The sequence below is a fragment of the Pseudophryne corroboree genome, chromosome 2 (assembly GCF_028390025.1).
Source record: "Pseudophryne corroboree isolate aPseCor3 chromosome 2, aPseCor3.hap2, whole genome shotgun sequence".
Lineage (NCBI taxonomy): Eukaryota > Metazoa > Chordata > Amphibia > Anura > Myobatrachidae > Pseudophryne > Pseudophryne corroboree.
Window position 1 is genome coordinate 352,833,982 of NC_086445.1, and position 16,677 is coordinate 352,850,658.

A 16,677-nucleotide genomic window follows, 5' to 3' on the forward strand; every position below is an offset into this window, starting at 1 on the left:
GTAATACTAATGAATATGCCGTTGGTATTTAACATTACTTACCTCTCTGGAGGTTGCTGTTGCTTTCAGGCTACAGCTGCCAGCAATGGGCTACTGAGTGATCCACATAAACGAAGCCCAGCCGGTGCCTGACTCTTTCACCCTGCGGGAGTCCGGCAGTGCCTGGAAGGCTTTGCTGAAGGCGAGGAGGCCCGATTGCTGGTATCTATTGATCGCGTAAGGCCGTAAGCGATACAGTGACAAACAGCTGTAATCTTAGTTTACCACAGTTTGTTGAATAACGAAAGGATGACATAAATCCTTAATCAAGTCCTAAAGGGGCTATATCTCATTCTTAAAGAGGGCTTTTAGATATTGCATACATCACATGTATTGCTTCTAAAAGGGTTACAATGTTTACCCAGTGTACTGTGAACCATTTATGGGTAGAGACCATTTTTGGACAATCTAAGGGGTATATTCAATTAAAGTCGGATCCATTCCGACATGTATTTGTCAGAATGGATCCGACAACCCCTATTCAATCCCATCTTAATTCGACTTTCTCAAGTCGAATTTAGATGGTACCCAGAGGAGGAGAAGGGGGGCGAGCCACGGGGGGACAGCCGGCGGCAGCCAGAGGAGATCAGTGCTATGGAGTAGCGCTGCAGCAGGATGTCACTCAGCCGCCCGACCTCACGGCAGCTTCCACCCGGCTCCAGTAGCGTGCTGGAGCCGGGTGGAAGCTGCCGTAAGGTCGGGCGGGTGAATGACATCCAGCTGCAGCGCTACTGTAGCGCTGATCTCCTCCTCCGGCTGCCCGCCGGCTGTCCCCCCGTCTCCCTGCGGCTCCCCCCCCCCCTCGCCTCCTCTGGGTCCGCATCCCATTCCGACATCATTTTGATGTCGGACTGAGATGGTCGAAAAGGGGGCTAAAACCTGTTGGATTTGGCACCCTTATCGACATCAACACGTGGATCGGCAGCTATTCCGCCGATCCACGTGCTGTTCGACAAGTCGAATTTATCAAAATATTGAATAGGTCGAATCAGGATTCGACCTTAAAAAGTTGAAAACTGCCGTCTTTTCGACAGACAGCAGTTTTCGACTTTAATTGAATGTACCCCTAAATGTCTCTTCCCACAAATGCTCATTTTCATTCATACATCCATACAGTGGACATACCAGCTTCAAGTTTCCTCCAGTTTATTTTTTGGAAGAAAGGAACAACTCGCAAATCATCACAATTTCCATTCCTAAATCCAATCCTTTTTTTCATGTCTTTCTCCAGTAAGCTTTCACAGAAGGATTTGCAGTCCTTGCTGAATTTTTCTGTGTATGTCACTGGGTCATTTAGGATTCTGTTCTTTAAATCCTTATTTTCAACCTATCAAAAATGAAAATTACATTCTAAATAAGTAATGTTTTCAATACTGCAAAAACAAACAAATGAGAGTAAAGGGAGCAAGATTAGAGAATGGGCCAGTCCAATGTGCAGCAGCTCTTATGGAAAGCAGTCTAAAGTCTACAGTCAATATAGACCACACTAGGCAAAATTAGCTGGTAACAAAAACCAGCTCTCAATTTAGGACAAAATACAATATTATTATAAACTGCAAACTGTAACCTATGTAATAAAATAAGTGGCTGATTAAGGTGTTATAAGCCAAACAATGCTGGATCTCAAGATGAAATAATATCTTAACATGTACATGGAAGACTGTTATTATTACTACTATACCTAAACAAAACAATCCATTCTGTTGATTCAACTCGGAGAAATCCATGTGGATATACATACAGATGTGTCCACATACATCTTTGCTATATCCCGCCATGTATGGCACAGTTTTGCATGCCTTAGACTCTAAGATTTAGCCATGCCTAGTGATTTTTCTTAATTTGCTTCTTTAATATGTTACTTTATACATATTCTATTATGGCAATCAAAAATTTTTAAAATTCATCCACTCACTACTGTGCCAAATTGGTAAAAAAGCAAAGATGTAAGTGGACACATCTGTATCTTAGAAATGACTTTCCTGTGTGTTGGAAATAATGAATGAACAGGTGAGTTCTCCTCTCCAGCAATGATCAATGACAATGGGGTCATTCCGAGTTGATTGCTCGCTAGCAGTTTTTAGCAGCCGTGCAAACGCTATGCCGCCTCCCACTGGGAGTGTATTTTAGCTTAGCAGAAGTGCGAACGAAAGGATCGCAGAGTGGCTACAATAAAAATTGTGCAGTTTCAGAGTAGCTCCAGACCTACTCAGCGCTTGCGATCACTACAGACTGTTCAGTTCCGGATTTGACGTTACAAACACACCCTGTGTTCGGCCAGCCACGCCTGCGTTTTTTCAAATTCTCCCTGAAAACGGTCAGAAACGCCCACTTCATGTCAATCACTCTGCGGCTGGCATTGCGACTGAAAAGCGTTGCTAGACCTTGTGTAAATAAACATCAGCCGTTGTGAAAGTACATTGCATGTGCGCACTGTGCCGCATGCGCAGGAGTGCCGCTTTTTCACTTAATCGCTGCGCTGCAAACATTTTTTCACTAGCGATAAACTCGGAATGACCCCCAATGTTCATAGTTCTTAGATACCCTCCTCTCAGTGTGATGATAATCAAGATATAAGTGATAAAAAGAATTTATAGGCTGGGATGTAATGAAGTCCAAGATCGGCGGCCGTGCGGGATGCCCACCAAACTCAGATATATTTTTTAAGAGGCAATAATGTACAAGGCTAAACCATTCCTTGTATTTGATTGCCCCTTTAAAAAAAGTCAGAGTTCGACCGGCATCCCACACAGTTGCCGAACTCGAACTTCATTACATCCCGGCCATACAGTTCTACTGGTCAATGCCGTGTATTTAGAAGCAATTGTTCAGGTTAATATTCACCAGGATTGGATCTCAACATTTCTAGTAACAGAGCATGGAGACTCCTTAAGGGGTTTCTAACTCATACAGTCAGCCTTTTGAGGTCACGGATAGATAAGCATAGCTGCAAAGCTATATATTGTCAGTCTCTTAAGTGTGAATACAAGACACAGAGAAAGCCAGCCAGCAACCCAAAGCATCACACAGTGAGTTCATCTGCCAGCAAGCCAGTAAGCAACACAGTGTCACAAAAAAACAAAAACCGAAAAGCGTTGTAAAAATATTGGGAAGAAACTTAGCGATGGTGAGGAAACATTGGCTCCTCACCTTTGCAGGGTTAAACATCATCATCAGATGCATCTGACTGATTGTTCCAATGAAACATCAAATGATTTACCTCCCTAGAGCTACACAGCAGCAGTGACAGGCACCTCTGCATAGACATGAGCATAGACATGGCAACTGGAGTAGATGGTAGGGTTGATGGTGGTAGCAGTGGTGTAGCAATAGCCCCCGCAGACCTACGGTGGCTTGGAGGCGATGGGTGTTTTGTCAGCGCTGGGGGCCTGCAGGGGGCTATTGCTATGGGGACAGTTGTGACTGGACCGCAGTGCAGAACTTGTCTGCGGTCCCATTGCATCTGCCTTCATTGAAAATTGCGTTTGCACCTGCACATCACACAGCAGGCAGGGAGAGAGAGAAGTAAGGACTGCAGCAGCTGCATATCTCCCCAGCCAGGGGCGGATCCAGAAGAAAACGATAGGGGGGGCACCATGGAAGGGGCAAGTACATTTGCGTGCGGCTTCGGTGCATGTGAGGTGGCGCTTCTTATACAATGCCCACAGTTGTAGCGCTCATTATGCAATGTCCACTGTACTGGTAGTGCCCCTTATATAGACCCCATAGTAGTGGTGCCCCTTTTGCAATGCCCGTATTGCCCCCAGTAGTAATGTTGCCTGTAGTAATGCCCCCAGTCATTATGCCCCCCAGTGGTAATTCCCCTGCAGTTATGACCCCAGTAGTTTACCCCCCCCCCCCTTTAGTTTAGCCTCCCAGTGGTAATCCCCCCAGTAGTTTAGCCACCAGTAGCAATGCCCCCCTGTAGTTTGCCCCATTGTAGTTTAGCCCCTGTAGTTATGCCCCCTTGTAGCTTAGCCTTCAGTAGTAATGCCCCCAGTAGTTTGGCCCCTGTAGTTTGCCCCCAGTAGTTTGGCCCCTGTAGTTAAGCCCCCAGTAGTTTGGCCCCCCTGTAGTTTAGCCCCCAAGTAGTAATGCCCCTGTAGTTAAGCCGCCAGTAGTAACGCCCATGTAGTTACGCCGCCAGTAGTTAGCACCTTTTGTAGTTGGCCCCCAGTAATAGTCCCCCAGTAGTTTGCCCCCAGTAGATGCCACCCAGTAATAATGTCCCCCAGCAGTTTGCCCCCAGTAGATGCCCCCCAGTAATAATGTCCCCCAGTAGTTTGCCCCCAGTAATAATGTCCCCCAGCAGTTTGCCCCCAGTAGATGCCCCCCCAGTAGTAATGCCCCCAGTAGATGCCCCCCAGTAATAATGCACCCAGTAGATGGCCCCCAGTAAAAATGTCCCCCAGTAGCTGCCCCCAATAGATGACCCCCAGTAGTAATGCCCCCAGTAGATGCCCCCAGTAATAATGCCCCCAGTAGCTGCCCCCAATAGATGACCCCCAGTAATAATGCCCCCTACGAGTTTGCCCCAATAGATGACCCCGCTGTAGTAATGCCCCCAGTAGATGGCCCCTGTCACGATCCGGGTATCTGGACGCCATTATTTACCTTTCAGGTGTCTCCTGAGGCTGGCTCAGCGTCCTAGGCCCGGTTCCCAGCTGTGTTGCTAGCATTCATATGTCATGTCTCATCTCTGCTGGTCCGTGGATATTGTCCTTCCAGTGCCCGGGCGACTGGCATGGCGTCACCAGCCGGCGGGGCCTCGGGCATCGTCTGTGTATTCTCAATGCATTACAGGTTATGTGGCACTCCTCATCTACTGCGGCCGCGGCCGTCTGCGCTGGAGGTCTGAGACGCAAGTCGGCGTTCTTTGTGTTCACCGCCGCCATTACAGAGGAATCTCCATGTGGTGTTACAAACAAGGTTTCCCTCCACTGGCCAGTATGGGCGCAGCCATCTTAGTTCTAGTCACATGATCCTGTCCTCCAATCCATAGCTCCGCTGAAGTCTGCCTAATTGCTCATCCAATCCCTGCATACCTAAGGGTATAAAGGGATTGAGCCTGAACCAGGAAATCGTCAGTGCTTTGGTTGTCAAACCTTGTTTCCAGTCTCTCTCCTGTGGTTGTTTCCATTTCTGGTTTCCAGCTCCTGTTTCCAGATTCCACTAAGAGACCCGCACCAGCCTACCATCTTGCGGTGCAGCCTGACTCTATAGTCTCCTGTGTTTGCTCCAGTCTCCAGCTACAGTCTCATCTGCTTCCAGCGGTCAGCTTCCAGCAGTGATCAGCTTTCTTAAAGAGCCGGTGCTTTTCCAGCGGTTACCTGCATACCATCGGTTACCTGCATACCATCGGTTACCTGCATACCATCGGTTACCTGCATACCATCGATTACCTGCATACCATCGGTTACCTGCAAACCATCGGTTTCTACATCTTCGCTCCCTAGCTTCATTCTACTATCTGGCTGGTTCCATCCAGCATCTACTCCATGTCTTAACACCTGGCTGGTTCCATCCAGCGTCCTCAGCAGCTACCTCAACTACAGTGCTACCAGCTTCCAGTGAAACATCTGCTGGTGTGTTCCTTGGTTATACCTCATACTACGGACGGGTCTGGTAAGGACATTCCATCTCTGGGACATTAAGAACTGTACCTACTGCTACCAGTACCCTGTGGCCGTTGCCAACCCGTAGTTCTCCAGGAACTGTTTTTACCAAATCTGCTGTATATCTTCATTGACTTATTACTGCTGTGATTACATGGAGTTCTGTTAATAAATACTTATTGACTTTTAATCCTGGTTGTCATGGTCACGCCTTCGGGCAACCTTTCTACATCCTACTCGTATGTCCAGGGGTCTGATAAAACCTCCGAAGCTTGGCTTCACCCCAGCCCCTACAACTGAGGCTTCCTCCTGTCAGCTCAGGCCCTCAGTTGTGACAGCTCCCAGTAAAAATGTCCCCCAGTAGCTGCCCCCAATAGATGACCCCTCAGTAGTGATGCCCCCAGTAGATGCCCCCCAGTTATAATGCCCCCCCAATAGTAATGCCCCTTGTTGATGCCTCCCCAGTAGTAGTGTCCCCCGTAGTTTACCCCCAGTAGATGCCCCCGCTGCATTAAGGAAGAAAAAAAACATCATACTTACCGAGCCCCGTTCCCGCTTCCAGACCGCTGCAGTCCTCCTCCTCCCTGGGCGTCCGCTCCTCAGTCATCACTATGAGAGAGACTTCATGACTGACGTCTCTCCCATAGCGCACAGTGACAGCGCCGGAGCTCAGTACTGAGCTCCTGCCTCCGGCTGCCGCTGTGCAGGGAGACGGGCGCCCGCTGGTAACGTAATCTCAGCGGGCGCCCGTCATCCCCCTGTGCAGCGCCGGGGGGGTGGGGACAGAAGGCCACAAATGACAGGGGGGCACGGGCCCGAGTACCCCCCCCCCCCCCTGGATCCGCCACTGTCCCCAGCACAGCACGCCAGGAAGAGAGGCTGCTGCTGCAGTGGTCACACTTCTCTCCCAGCTCCTAGTGCCTCGGCCTGCAATAAGGAGGGGCGTATGCAACAGTGTACACCTGTAAAGGGGCAAGTAGTTTGCAGACTGTCCTTTGCTCTCAACAGTCGTGAGATTTTGATTGCACTTGAGCATTGGCCGACTATTTTTTATTTATTTTTGTAGTCAAAATAATGAAAGATAGGCTGCTGGAAAGAGGGTAGTGCCAAAACTATAGTACCAGGCACACTAGGCAAAGCTTCAGCCTGTGCCCACTCGCTCTGTTAGTGGAAGAGGTATGACTATTACATAGTCTGACAGCCAAAGCAGAACAAAGCAGGAATTGCCTCCTCACAGTATACTACAATGAGAAAAATGTCCTGGCTGGAGGGGGCAGTGTGGGAAGCTGATATGTTTGTTAGTCTCTATGCATGCTTGTAAGTATGGATGTATGGGGCCATGTCACATTTTCACCACACTTCACAATTCAACCCCCTGCACTGTAATTCATATTGCTGTCTCTTGCACAGTGATTAAAGCCCTCCACCTAGCCTGGAATTAATGTTTTCTCCTTCTTTCTGACCCAAGAGTTCACAATATTTAGAATAAGCATTGTCAGTGTGACTACTCATGTGCGTAAGTGTGATTATTCACCCATGATGATTTATGGAAGGGAACTAGGGACATTATGGCAGAAAAATACAGATCTCAGGGTACATCTATATGTCCCTCTTGTTGTGGCAGGAAAGGTTTGATATTAAGACAGAATTGTTGAGATCACACTCCAGGGTAGTGAAAATAGATAAAACACAATGTAACAGCGATAGATACAGTAATTACTACAGAAATACATGCATGTCTGACTTGAACTCATGAAAGCAGAATTCTGTTACCTGTTGATTGTACCATTCTTAGTGCTAGAGCCTGGAAGATAACGCCACCATATTAAAGAATTTCCATCTCAGCTCTAATCTCAGAAACACCATCCACCCTGTATGTCATTAACACCCAGGGCATTACTATAGTGGGCCTGGAGGCTATGGGGCCCATCTCTGGGACCCTCCTCTTTTGCAACCTGTTCACATTGGCGTCAGTGCAGACTACTTGACACAATACTAATGTATTCAGTACAGTGAACTGAATACAGCAGATCATTCCAAGTAGCTTGTAGACTGTCCTTTTCTAACAGACCGCAACCTTGTAGTGGATTGCATGCAGCAGATTTGGTGGGCAGGGCACAAGGGGAAAAAGAAAGCAGTTGGAGTCAAGGAGCATGATGTGACATGGGGACACTCCATTGTGGCATAATGGGAACTGGGTGCACTCCAGTGTGACATAATATGAGCTGGGGGCACTATGTGGCATAAAATAAACTAGGGCACTGCTATGGAGCATAAAATTAACTAAAGCACTACTACTGAACATGAAAATAGGTAGGGTACTACTAGGGGGCATAAAATGAATAAGGGTCCTATTATCATTGAATGTCTGCAGCTTAATACCAAAAACATCATTTTTGAGGGGTATCCGCAAATATTTATTATCCCCTGACTATATCACAGAGGGACCTCAATCCCTCCATTCCTGCCAGCAGCCACAACCCCCATAGGTTTCTATAGGGGATGCAATGCTGCCAGATTTACCAGAATGGCCCCCGTCTCTACCATCATCTGAAGGGATCTGGTATGATATACTGGGAGACAGGATGCCAGCTGTCAGTATAGCGAGAGTGGCGTCCCATCTGCCGGAATCCCGGCCACGAGTCCTCTCGCGGGCTCGCTGTGCTTGTCACACTTCAGGCCTGGTGGCGAGCTTCACAGGTTCTATTCCCACTCGGTTGGTGGCTTGGACCCACCAACTGAGTGGAAATTCTGGGTGGGTATTGGGATTCCAGTTGCCGGTATAATGTCGGCTGTCGGGATTCCGGCGTCAGTAGCCTGAACGCCGGGATCCCGACAGCCAGCATTTAACTGCATCACTTCTGAAGATGGCAATAGGCTGCTGTAATCTATGGGCTCCACATCACAATCTTAGCCAGGAAATGGTTCCCCCGAAAACCTTCCCAGCAATGGCTGCCACCCCGAGCACATCACAGGGATGGGCTGCTTTCGAAGGCCCTGTCTCTGCGGGTGTAAAATGATACATCTCACCACTGTAATTGCATCCTGCAATGCGATTCTGAGCACTGAGGGGGTAATTCAGACTTGATCATAGCAGCAAATTTGTGAGCAGATGGGCAAAACCATGTGCATTGCAGGGGGGGGGGCAGATATAACATGTGCAGAGAGAGTAGATTTGGGTGGGGTGTGTTCAAACTGAAATCTGAATTACAGTGTAACAATAAAGCAGCCAGTATTTACCCTGCACAGAAACAATATATCCAACCCAAATCTCTCTCTGCACATGTTTTATCTGCCCACCCCCCTGCAGTGCACATGGTTTTGCCCAACTGCTAACAAATTTGTTGCTAAGATCAAGTCTGAATTACCCCCTAAATGCAATTCTTAATAAATAATAGGCCCCTAAATGCTTTAATAAGATGTGTCTCTCTAGAAGAATTCAAAATCTTGCACTGGGGCCTACAAAGTTTTAGTTATGCCCCTGGTAACACTTATATTAACTTGATCACCCTCCTCTACCCTTAACGTAAAGCAGGCAGCCAGAGGAGATTCCCATGATGATGTGAATGTACAAATTGCACTGATTGTTGTTGTTCTTCCGTGTCAGTAACAGGAGGAATTGTGATACCTTGTGATGTTACTATGCATTACCATGATCACAGCCTGTCACTGAAACTTTGGAGCAGCAGCATTATGTAGATGATCACATGACCAGAGACTGATAGTTCTCTGTCTGCCTGTTCTACAAGGCAACTGACAAGAGAGGGATGAGCATGGAATCTTTTAAATAATTAAACACCACTTCTGCTCCTTTGATAGCACATGAGCAGGAAGGTTGTTTTATTTAAATTCCCAGAAAACCTTAAAAACATTAGTGATAGCACAAGCCCTGATAAAAGGGCATTTATCCCCAGCATATACCTTTGCAATACCTAGGCGTAGGAAGGCATTAGCATAATATAGAGACAGATGACAATTGGATTCATGTTGCATAAAAGGCTTAATTCCCCTTCTGACTGATACTGAAAAGTGTGTAGGTGTCAGGATGTCACAGCATAATCAAGTTCATTATCACCATGATTTTGTATACCCAAAGAACATTGTAAAAAAGTTATTCGGGATGCAATCTTGATCCCAGTAGTCAGAATACCGACCCCGGAATACCGACACTGTTCAAAATGCCGACATCCCGAATAGGTAGACATCCTGACTTCGGAATCCCGACACCCGGGATGCTAAACCCCTCACACTGCGCAGCTGAGGAGGTGAGCCGAGGGGGGGGGGAGTTAGGTTTAGGCTGCGGGGGGAGGGTTAGGGTTAGGCAGCACCCTGGAAGGGTTAGGGTGCAGGGAGGGGGGTTAGGGTTAGGCTGCGGCCCAGAAGGGTTAGGTTTAGGCAGTGTGGATGGGAGGTTAGGTTTAGGTACTGATGGGGGGAAGGTTAGGGTTAGGCACTAATGGGGAGGTTAGGTAGTGGGTAAAGAGGGTTAGGGGGGTAGGGAAGAGGGTATAGCATCCCTTACCCCTGTTGGCTTCTTCGCGGTCAGGATATCAACATCGGTATTTCAAATGCCGGAATCCTGACTGCTGGCTTCCCAGACCGATCCCAGTTATTCTCGTAAACTGATAAAAATTCCTAGTTTTATTTATTTAGTAATTATAATAATAATTTTATTTATATAGCGCTCTTTCTCCAACGGGCGGGCAGGGTACGGGCGCTATTTATATAGTTTCCCATATATTCTGCAATGCTTTTACAGAGACTGGCCATTCACATCAGCCCCAGACCATTTTTTTTGTCATATGCTAATTAACCTGCCATGTGTTTGAATTGTGGTAGGAAACCCACGCAAACACTGGGAGAACATACAAACTACACATTGTAAGGACCTTGGTGGGAATTGAACCCAAGGCCTCAGTGCTATGCTACAAAATTCCTTTAGTTTGGCTATGTAATAAAAAGTTATTCCAGAGTAAATGGAGCATTGCATGGATGTGGATACAGTATCATTCTGCTTTTAAAGGTATTCAACAAATTTTGCTGAACTGCATTTGTACTTTCTGGGTTGCTTTACAGAACGACTGTGATCTTTCAGAGGTCTTACTTCTGTATACAAGTGTATTAATCTTATAAGATTTTCAAGATAGGTTTACAGCAAAGTCAGAGTGTTTCAGATTGTGAAGATGCAAAGTAAGTAAACTGGTTTTGACTAGAGAAAAATAGAAATCAATTTCTGTTTGTGTTGAATATTAATAACTAGTTACCAGCTCGTCAAAATGACGGAACATTTTCGCGCCCAGAGAGGTCGGGTTTAAGTACATGAAGCAGCTAAACCCGTCCAAAGTAATGGGTATGGGTGGTCATTCCGAGTTGTTCACTCGGTAATTTTCTTCGCATCGCAGCGATTTTCCGCTAATTGCGCATGCGCAATGTTCGCACTGCGACTGCGCCAAGTAAATTTGCTATGCAGTTAGGAATTTTACTCACGGCATTACAAGGTTTTTTCATCATTCTGGTGATCGTAATGTGATTGACAGGAAGTGGGTGTTTCTGGGCGGAAACTGGCCGTTTTATGGGAGTGTGTGAAAAAACACTACCGTTTCTGGGAAAAACGCGGGAGTGGCTGGAGAAACAGAGGAGTGTCTGGCCGAACGCTGGGTGTGTTTGTGACGTCAAACCAGGAACGACAAGCACTGAACTGATCGCACTGGAAGAGTAAGTCTCGAGCTACTCAGAAACTGCTTAGAAATTTCTATTCGCAATTTTGAGAACCTTTCGTTTGCAATTTTGATAAGCTAAGATTCACTCCCAGTAGGCGGCGGCTTAGCGTGTGCAATGCTGCTAAAAGCAGCTTGCGAGCGAACAACTCGGAATGAGGGCCATGATGCGCAAAGTCCCGTTTCAGCACTCAAACAGGTCATTTTTTCCTCATTTCTGCTTGCCAGCATTGAGGGCTGTGAGTAGAAAAGCCAGTGCCGGCTGTTGTGCGCCCAAATGGAGCAGCTATTGAATCGCGCCATTGGGCACCATCTAGTGACTGCCGGCGCGCATAACACTTGAATTCACCCCATGGAGGTGAGGAGCAGCATTAGTTAGCCTTTTATGTATAGGTTTTAACATTTACTTCCTCACAGAAATGTTTTCAACTGCCACAAGAGGGCAGAGTAATCCTTTATAATTTATTTTCACATAGAACAGTTACTTTAATTTATAGCACTAGGGCCCTCATTCCGAGTTGTTCGCTTTTAGCAGCAATGCAAACGTTAAGCCGCCGCCTTCTGGGTGTGTATCTTAGCTTAGCAGAAGTGCAAATGAAAGGATCGCAGTGCGGCTACAAAAAAAATTTTGTGCAGGTTCTGAGTAGCTCCAGACCTACTCCTACCTTGCGATCACTTCAGACTATTTAGTTCCTGTTTTGACATCATGAACACGCCCTGCGCTCGGCCAGCCACTCCCCCATTTCCCCAGGCACGCCTGCGTTTGTATCTGCTACGCCTGAAAACGGTCATTTACCTCCCAGAAATGCCCCATTCCTGTCAATCACTCAGCGATCAGCAGTGCGACTGAAAAGCGTCGCTAGACCTTGTGTGAATCTGCAGTGGCTTTTGTCATAGTACGTCGTGTGTGCGCACTGCGCCGCATACACATGCGCAGAAGTGCCGATTTTTAGCCTGATCGCTGCGCTGCGAACAATGGCAGATAGCAATCAACTCGGAATGACCCCCTATGGTTTCCAAGTGTTATCTCTGTAAATGTAAGTAATATATTTTATGTATTAAATGTACTTCAAAAACTAAAGTCTGGATAAAAAAAACACACACATAAAAGGCAGAAATATAATTTATAACATTTGTAACAGAAAAACATAGCTGTCTGTGATAGCAGTGTAGTTTAAGCTAAAATGATTTTACAAATACTGTATCTGTGATGTTAACTTTTTATTACCATTTTAAAATATATACCTAAGGCCTATTTTTTCATGTAGAGACAATATGGCATCGAATAATACTAAAAGTGGAGAGATCTATCCATTTTCTTATAGTTAGTGTCTCTAATATTGCTGCATTGTATTGAGAAATGTATTGAGAAATACCTTTGTAAGATGCCTACAGCACCACTATTTTAACTTTCAAACTTTCAAATGTGTATTGTACAGCAACGGCCGACCATATAGTGCAGGGGGAAAATGCTTAGTGCATATAAATAGTCTGATCTGATCAGAGGCGTATCTAGGGTAGGGCGAGTGAGGCACGTGCCCTGGGCGCCTTGGCAGGCCCAGGAAAGGGGGCCGCCGTCGGCGGCCAGGGCATCATGCCCCACTCGCCCCCTAAGCCGAAATGTGAGGGGAGGAGAGCGCACCGTCTCTCCCTCCCCTCACCGCCGCTGAAAGCCCTAGCAGCGCTGCTGTGTCTGGCCTCCGGCGGCGTTAGCCAATCAGAGCTTGCGGACCGGCTCCTGATTGGCTGCCGGTCTGCGAGCTCTGATTGGCTAGCGAACCGGCGCCACACAGCCGCCGGACGGCCGGAGACCTGGAGCGGTGAGGGGAAGGAGAGGCTCTGCGCTCTCCTCCCCTCACATAGAGCAAGCGGCTCCGGTGAGTGACCGAGGGGGACGGGGGGGGGGGGAGAACACAGTGGGGCATGTAACTGGCACAGTGGGGCATGTAACTGGCACAGTGGGGCATGTAACTGGCACAGTGGGGCATGTATCTGGCACAGTGGGGCATGTATCTGGCACAGTGGGGCATGTATCTGGCACTGTGGGGCATGTATCCGGCACTGTGGGGCAATGTAACTTGCACTGTGGGGCATTGTATCTGGCACTGTGGGGTAATGTATCTGGCACTGTGGGTCATTGTATCTGTCACTGTGGGGCAATGTAACTGGCACAGTGGGGCAATGTAACTGGCACAGTGGGGCATGTATCAGGCACAGTGTGGGGCATGTATCTGGCACTGTGGGGCAATGTAACTGGCACTGTGGGGCATTGTATCTGGCACAGTGGGGCATTGTATCTGGCACAGTGGGGCATTGTAACTGGCACAGTGTGGGGCAATGTAACTGGCACAGTGTGGGGCAATGTAACGGGCACAGTGGGGCATGTATCTGGCACAGTGGGGCATGTATCTGGCACTGTGGGGCATGTATCTGGCACTGTGGGGCAATGTAATTGGCACTGTGGGGCAATGTAACTGGCACTGTGGGGCATGTATCCGGCACTGTGGGGCAATGTAACTGGCACTGTGGGCCATTTTTAGTGGCCACACCCCTTCTGGGGCATGGCCACACCCCTTCTGGTGTGTGGCCACACCCATTTTTCGCCACGCTGCCCTGGGCTCCGAAACCCTAGCTACGCCTCTGGATCTGATATCTCCTATATAATAGCCCAGATCTGGGAGCTGTAGTGAGTGCATCTGTGTATTGAGTGTATTGAGTGCATCTTCTTCCCTGTAATGTGGCACGTTGAGACAACGGCGTTAACAATAGTGACTGGCTGCTTGGCTGCTGTGCGAGTCTCCGGGAGAGCCACTGCCAAAGGGAGGACAGCAGCTTAGCTGCTTCCAATAGGAGAAGCAGGAGAAGCATTACCAACCCCTCCCCCAGTTGCAGTACCTCCAGGCCCCATCCACTGCACCCCCACTCCAGCACCTGCGGTGTATCCGGACCCCCTCCCCCACCAACAGCACCCCCGCACCCGCCCCACAACCGCCCCTCGCCCACCCGCGGCACCCCCGGACACCATCCGCGCCTCCACTGCATCCGCCACTCCCCCAACCACAGCACCTACTAGGTGATTCATCAGGCCCTGCATGCGCTGTTCATGCCGTTGCAAGGGGCTTCGACCCCCTAACCATCGCACGCCATTTGTCCATGCAATATTTAACCACCCACACAATGATGAAGGTAATACTCCATATAATAAAAATATTGCACGCCACAAGGGTGTGCAAGGGTTAAGTGGGTGTAGCCCCTTATGACGGTGTGAAGAGCGCCCGTAGGGCGTGATGAATTACCTAGTATGTAATATATGTGCTGGATGGTTCCTCCAGGGATCGGCAGCGCTGTGTGTATGTGGCACCAGGGACTCAGCATAAGGCATCACACTTCCTCTAAGCCCCCAGACACCTGTGAAACTAGCCAATGGGAGTCCGGGGACGGGCCCAGCTTTGGGCCTTATTCAGCTTCAGTTGCAAAATCGCAAATCGGGTGATTTTTGGCAGGCTTTGCATGCGCTGCAAACGCATTGCTTGCGACCGCAATTAGATTGACAGGTAGTGACTATTTATGGGTGTTAATATGGCGTTTGTGGGGAGAGGTTGGAAAAACGCAGGCGGATCATGGCCGTCACTTGCAATGGATTGCTATTAAAAACATGGCACTAGTGCGACTCATTATTCTGAGTAGCCCTGGGACAACAGCAATTGTTGATGGTACTCGATTTCTTTGTATGCATCGCAATTTTGCAAATGTATATGCAATTTTGGGATTGCATCAGTGGGCATCTTTTATATTTCTGGGCGGCTCTTCACATGCAACTTTTAGCAGAAGCAGGATTGAGAAAATCGCAATTTCTGTTCCAGTAGTGATCCAAGCTGAATGAGGTCCTTTGCTTTGTATTAATTGGTTTGCATCACCTCTTATAGCTGATGGCCCTGTGTACAGTAAAAAGGAAACCTGAAAATCACCTCCCCCTGAACCAGCTACTAGCAGGGTAACTAGTGTACACGTGTGAGGGTCCCAGGGGGCTGACACACAGCAGCATGCAGAGCGGATACTTACTTGCAGTCCTGGGGCAGAGGTTGTTGTACTACTGTGCAGTGCTCTGAGCCCGACCCTTGACTGGTAACTTTGTTTATGTGGGCTGACTGGCTCAGGCTGCCACTGCTGTTACCCTATACAGCTCCCGGACAGCACTTGTCTTGTACACTATTCCCTTAGCAAGAGGTGTGGAGAAGCTGAATACCACACAGTGCGCCCAGTTCACATTATGTCACGCAGTGCCCCCAGTTCACATAATGCCACATAGTGCCCCCAGCAGGGCTATTTATAGCCAATTTGGCTCCCAGTGCAAACTCCCCAAAAATGTGCCCCCTCCCATAGTCATGGCGTGGAATGTGTTGTCCCAGAAAAAAGGGCGTGGTCTTGCAGAAGTGGGTGTGGTCTTGCAGGAAAATACTACCTTAACGATATTTTGCCCCAAACGGTAATGCCACTAGCACCATATTAAGCCCCACAGAGTAATACCCACTGCACCTTATTATGCCCCACACAGTAATGCCCCTAGCACCATATTATGCCCCACACAGTAATGCCCCTTGCATCAAAGTATGCCTCACACAATAATGCCCCTTGTTTTGTCTCATAACAAGTAATGGGGCATAACAAGTAATGTCTCTTGCACTAAAATATGCCCCACACAGTAATGCTCTTTGTTATGCCCCACACAGTAATGCCCCTAGTAATAATCACAATGCCCCTTAAAATGGGAACTGTACATGGTCCTACTCGTTGTCACTGGGGTTGTTTCATGCTGATGCTAGCCATGGCTGCTCCCTCCACTGCCACATTCCCGGCACTTTTTGTGCCATTGCCTGTCTCCTCCGCCCGGGCTCCGTCTAAATGTCCCTCCCAAAATGGCCACCGCCAACTCTAGTATCCATCAAAACTGTCCTTTCTCAGGCAGTAGCCATTTTTGGAGGAATGTATTTACACAGTATTCTATGCGGCTGGCCAGACGATTGCATGGCTGGCTCGGCCCTAAAAAAAGGCATTGGCCCACAGTTTACATTATGTCATGCAGTGCTTCCAGTTCATATAGGTAGACAACTTTCCAGTTCATATAGGTAGACAGTTTGGTAGACAACTATATGACTTGGGTGCAGGTGAGCCAGGCCCCCTAAACCTCTGGGCCCCACTATAGCTATGCCCATGTAGCCCTGTAGCATCCTGGTTTAAGAATAAAATGGTCAATAACATATTCAATTAATTATTTAAGGTTTTCTTCAGGGATATTTAAGCCTTCT

At 48.0% G+C, this 16,677-nt stretch overlaps 2 protein-coding genes across 4 annotated transcripts in view; one reads left to right on the forward strand and one right to left on the reverse strand.

The window, feature by feature from the left end:
• The window catches only part of ATP4B (ATPase H+/K+ transporting subunit beta), a 290,606-nt gene that overhangs the window by 114,780 nt on the left and 159,149 nt on the right, over positions 1-16,677 (forward strand). The gene's annotated exons all lie outside the window — the stretch shown is intronic.
• Positions 1-16,677, reverse strand: part of GRK1 (G protein-coupled receptor kinase 1) — a 104,596-nt gene that overhangs the window by 747 nt on the left and 87,172 nt on the right. The window contains exon 6 of the mRNA XM_063953096.1: positions 1,165-1,366. Coding sequence (XP_063809166.1) covers positions 1,165-1,366 — 202 coding nt within the window. The remainder of the gene's footprint in view (positions 1-1,164; positions 1,367-16,677) is intronic.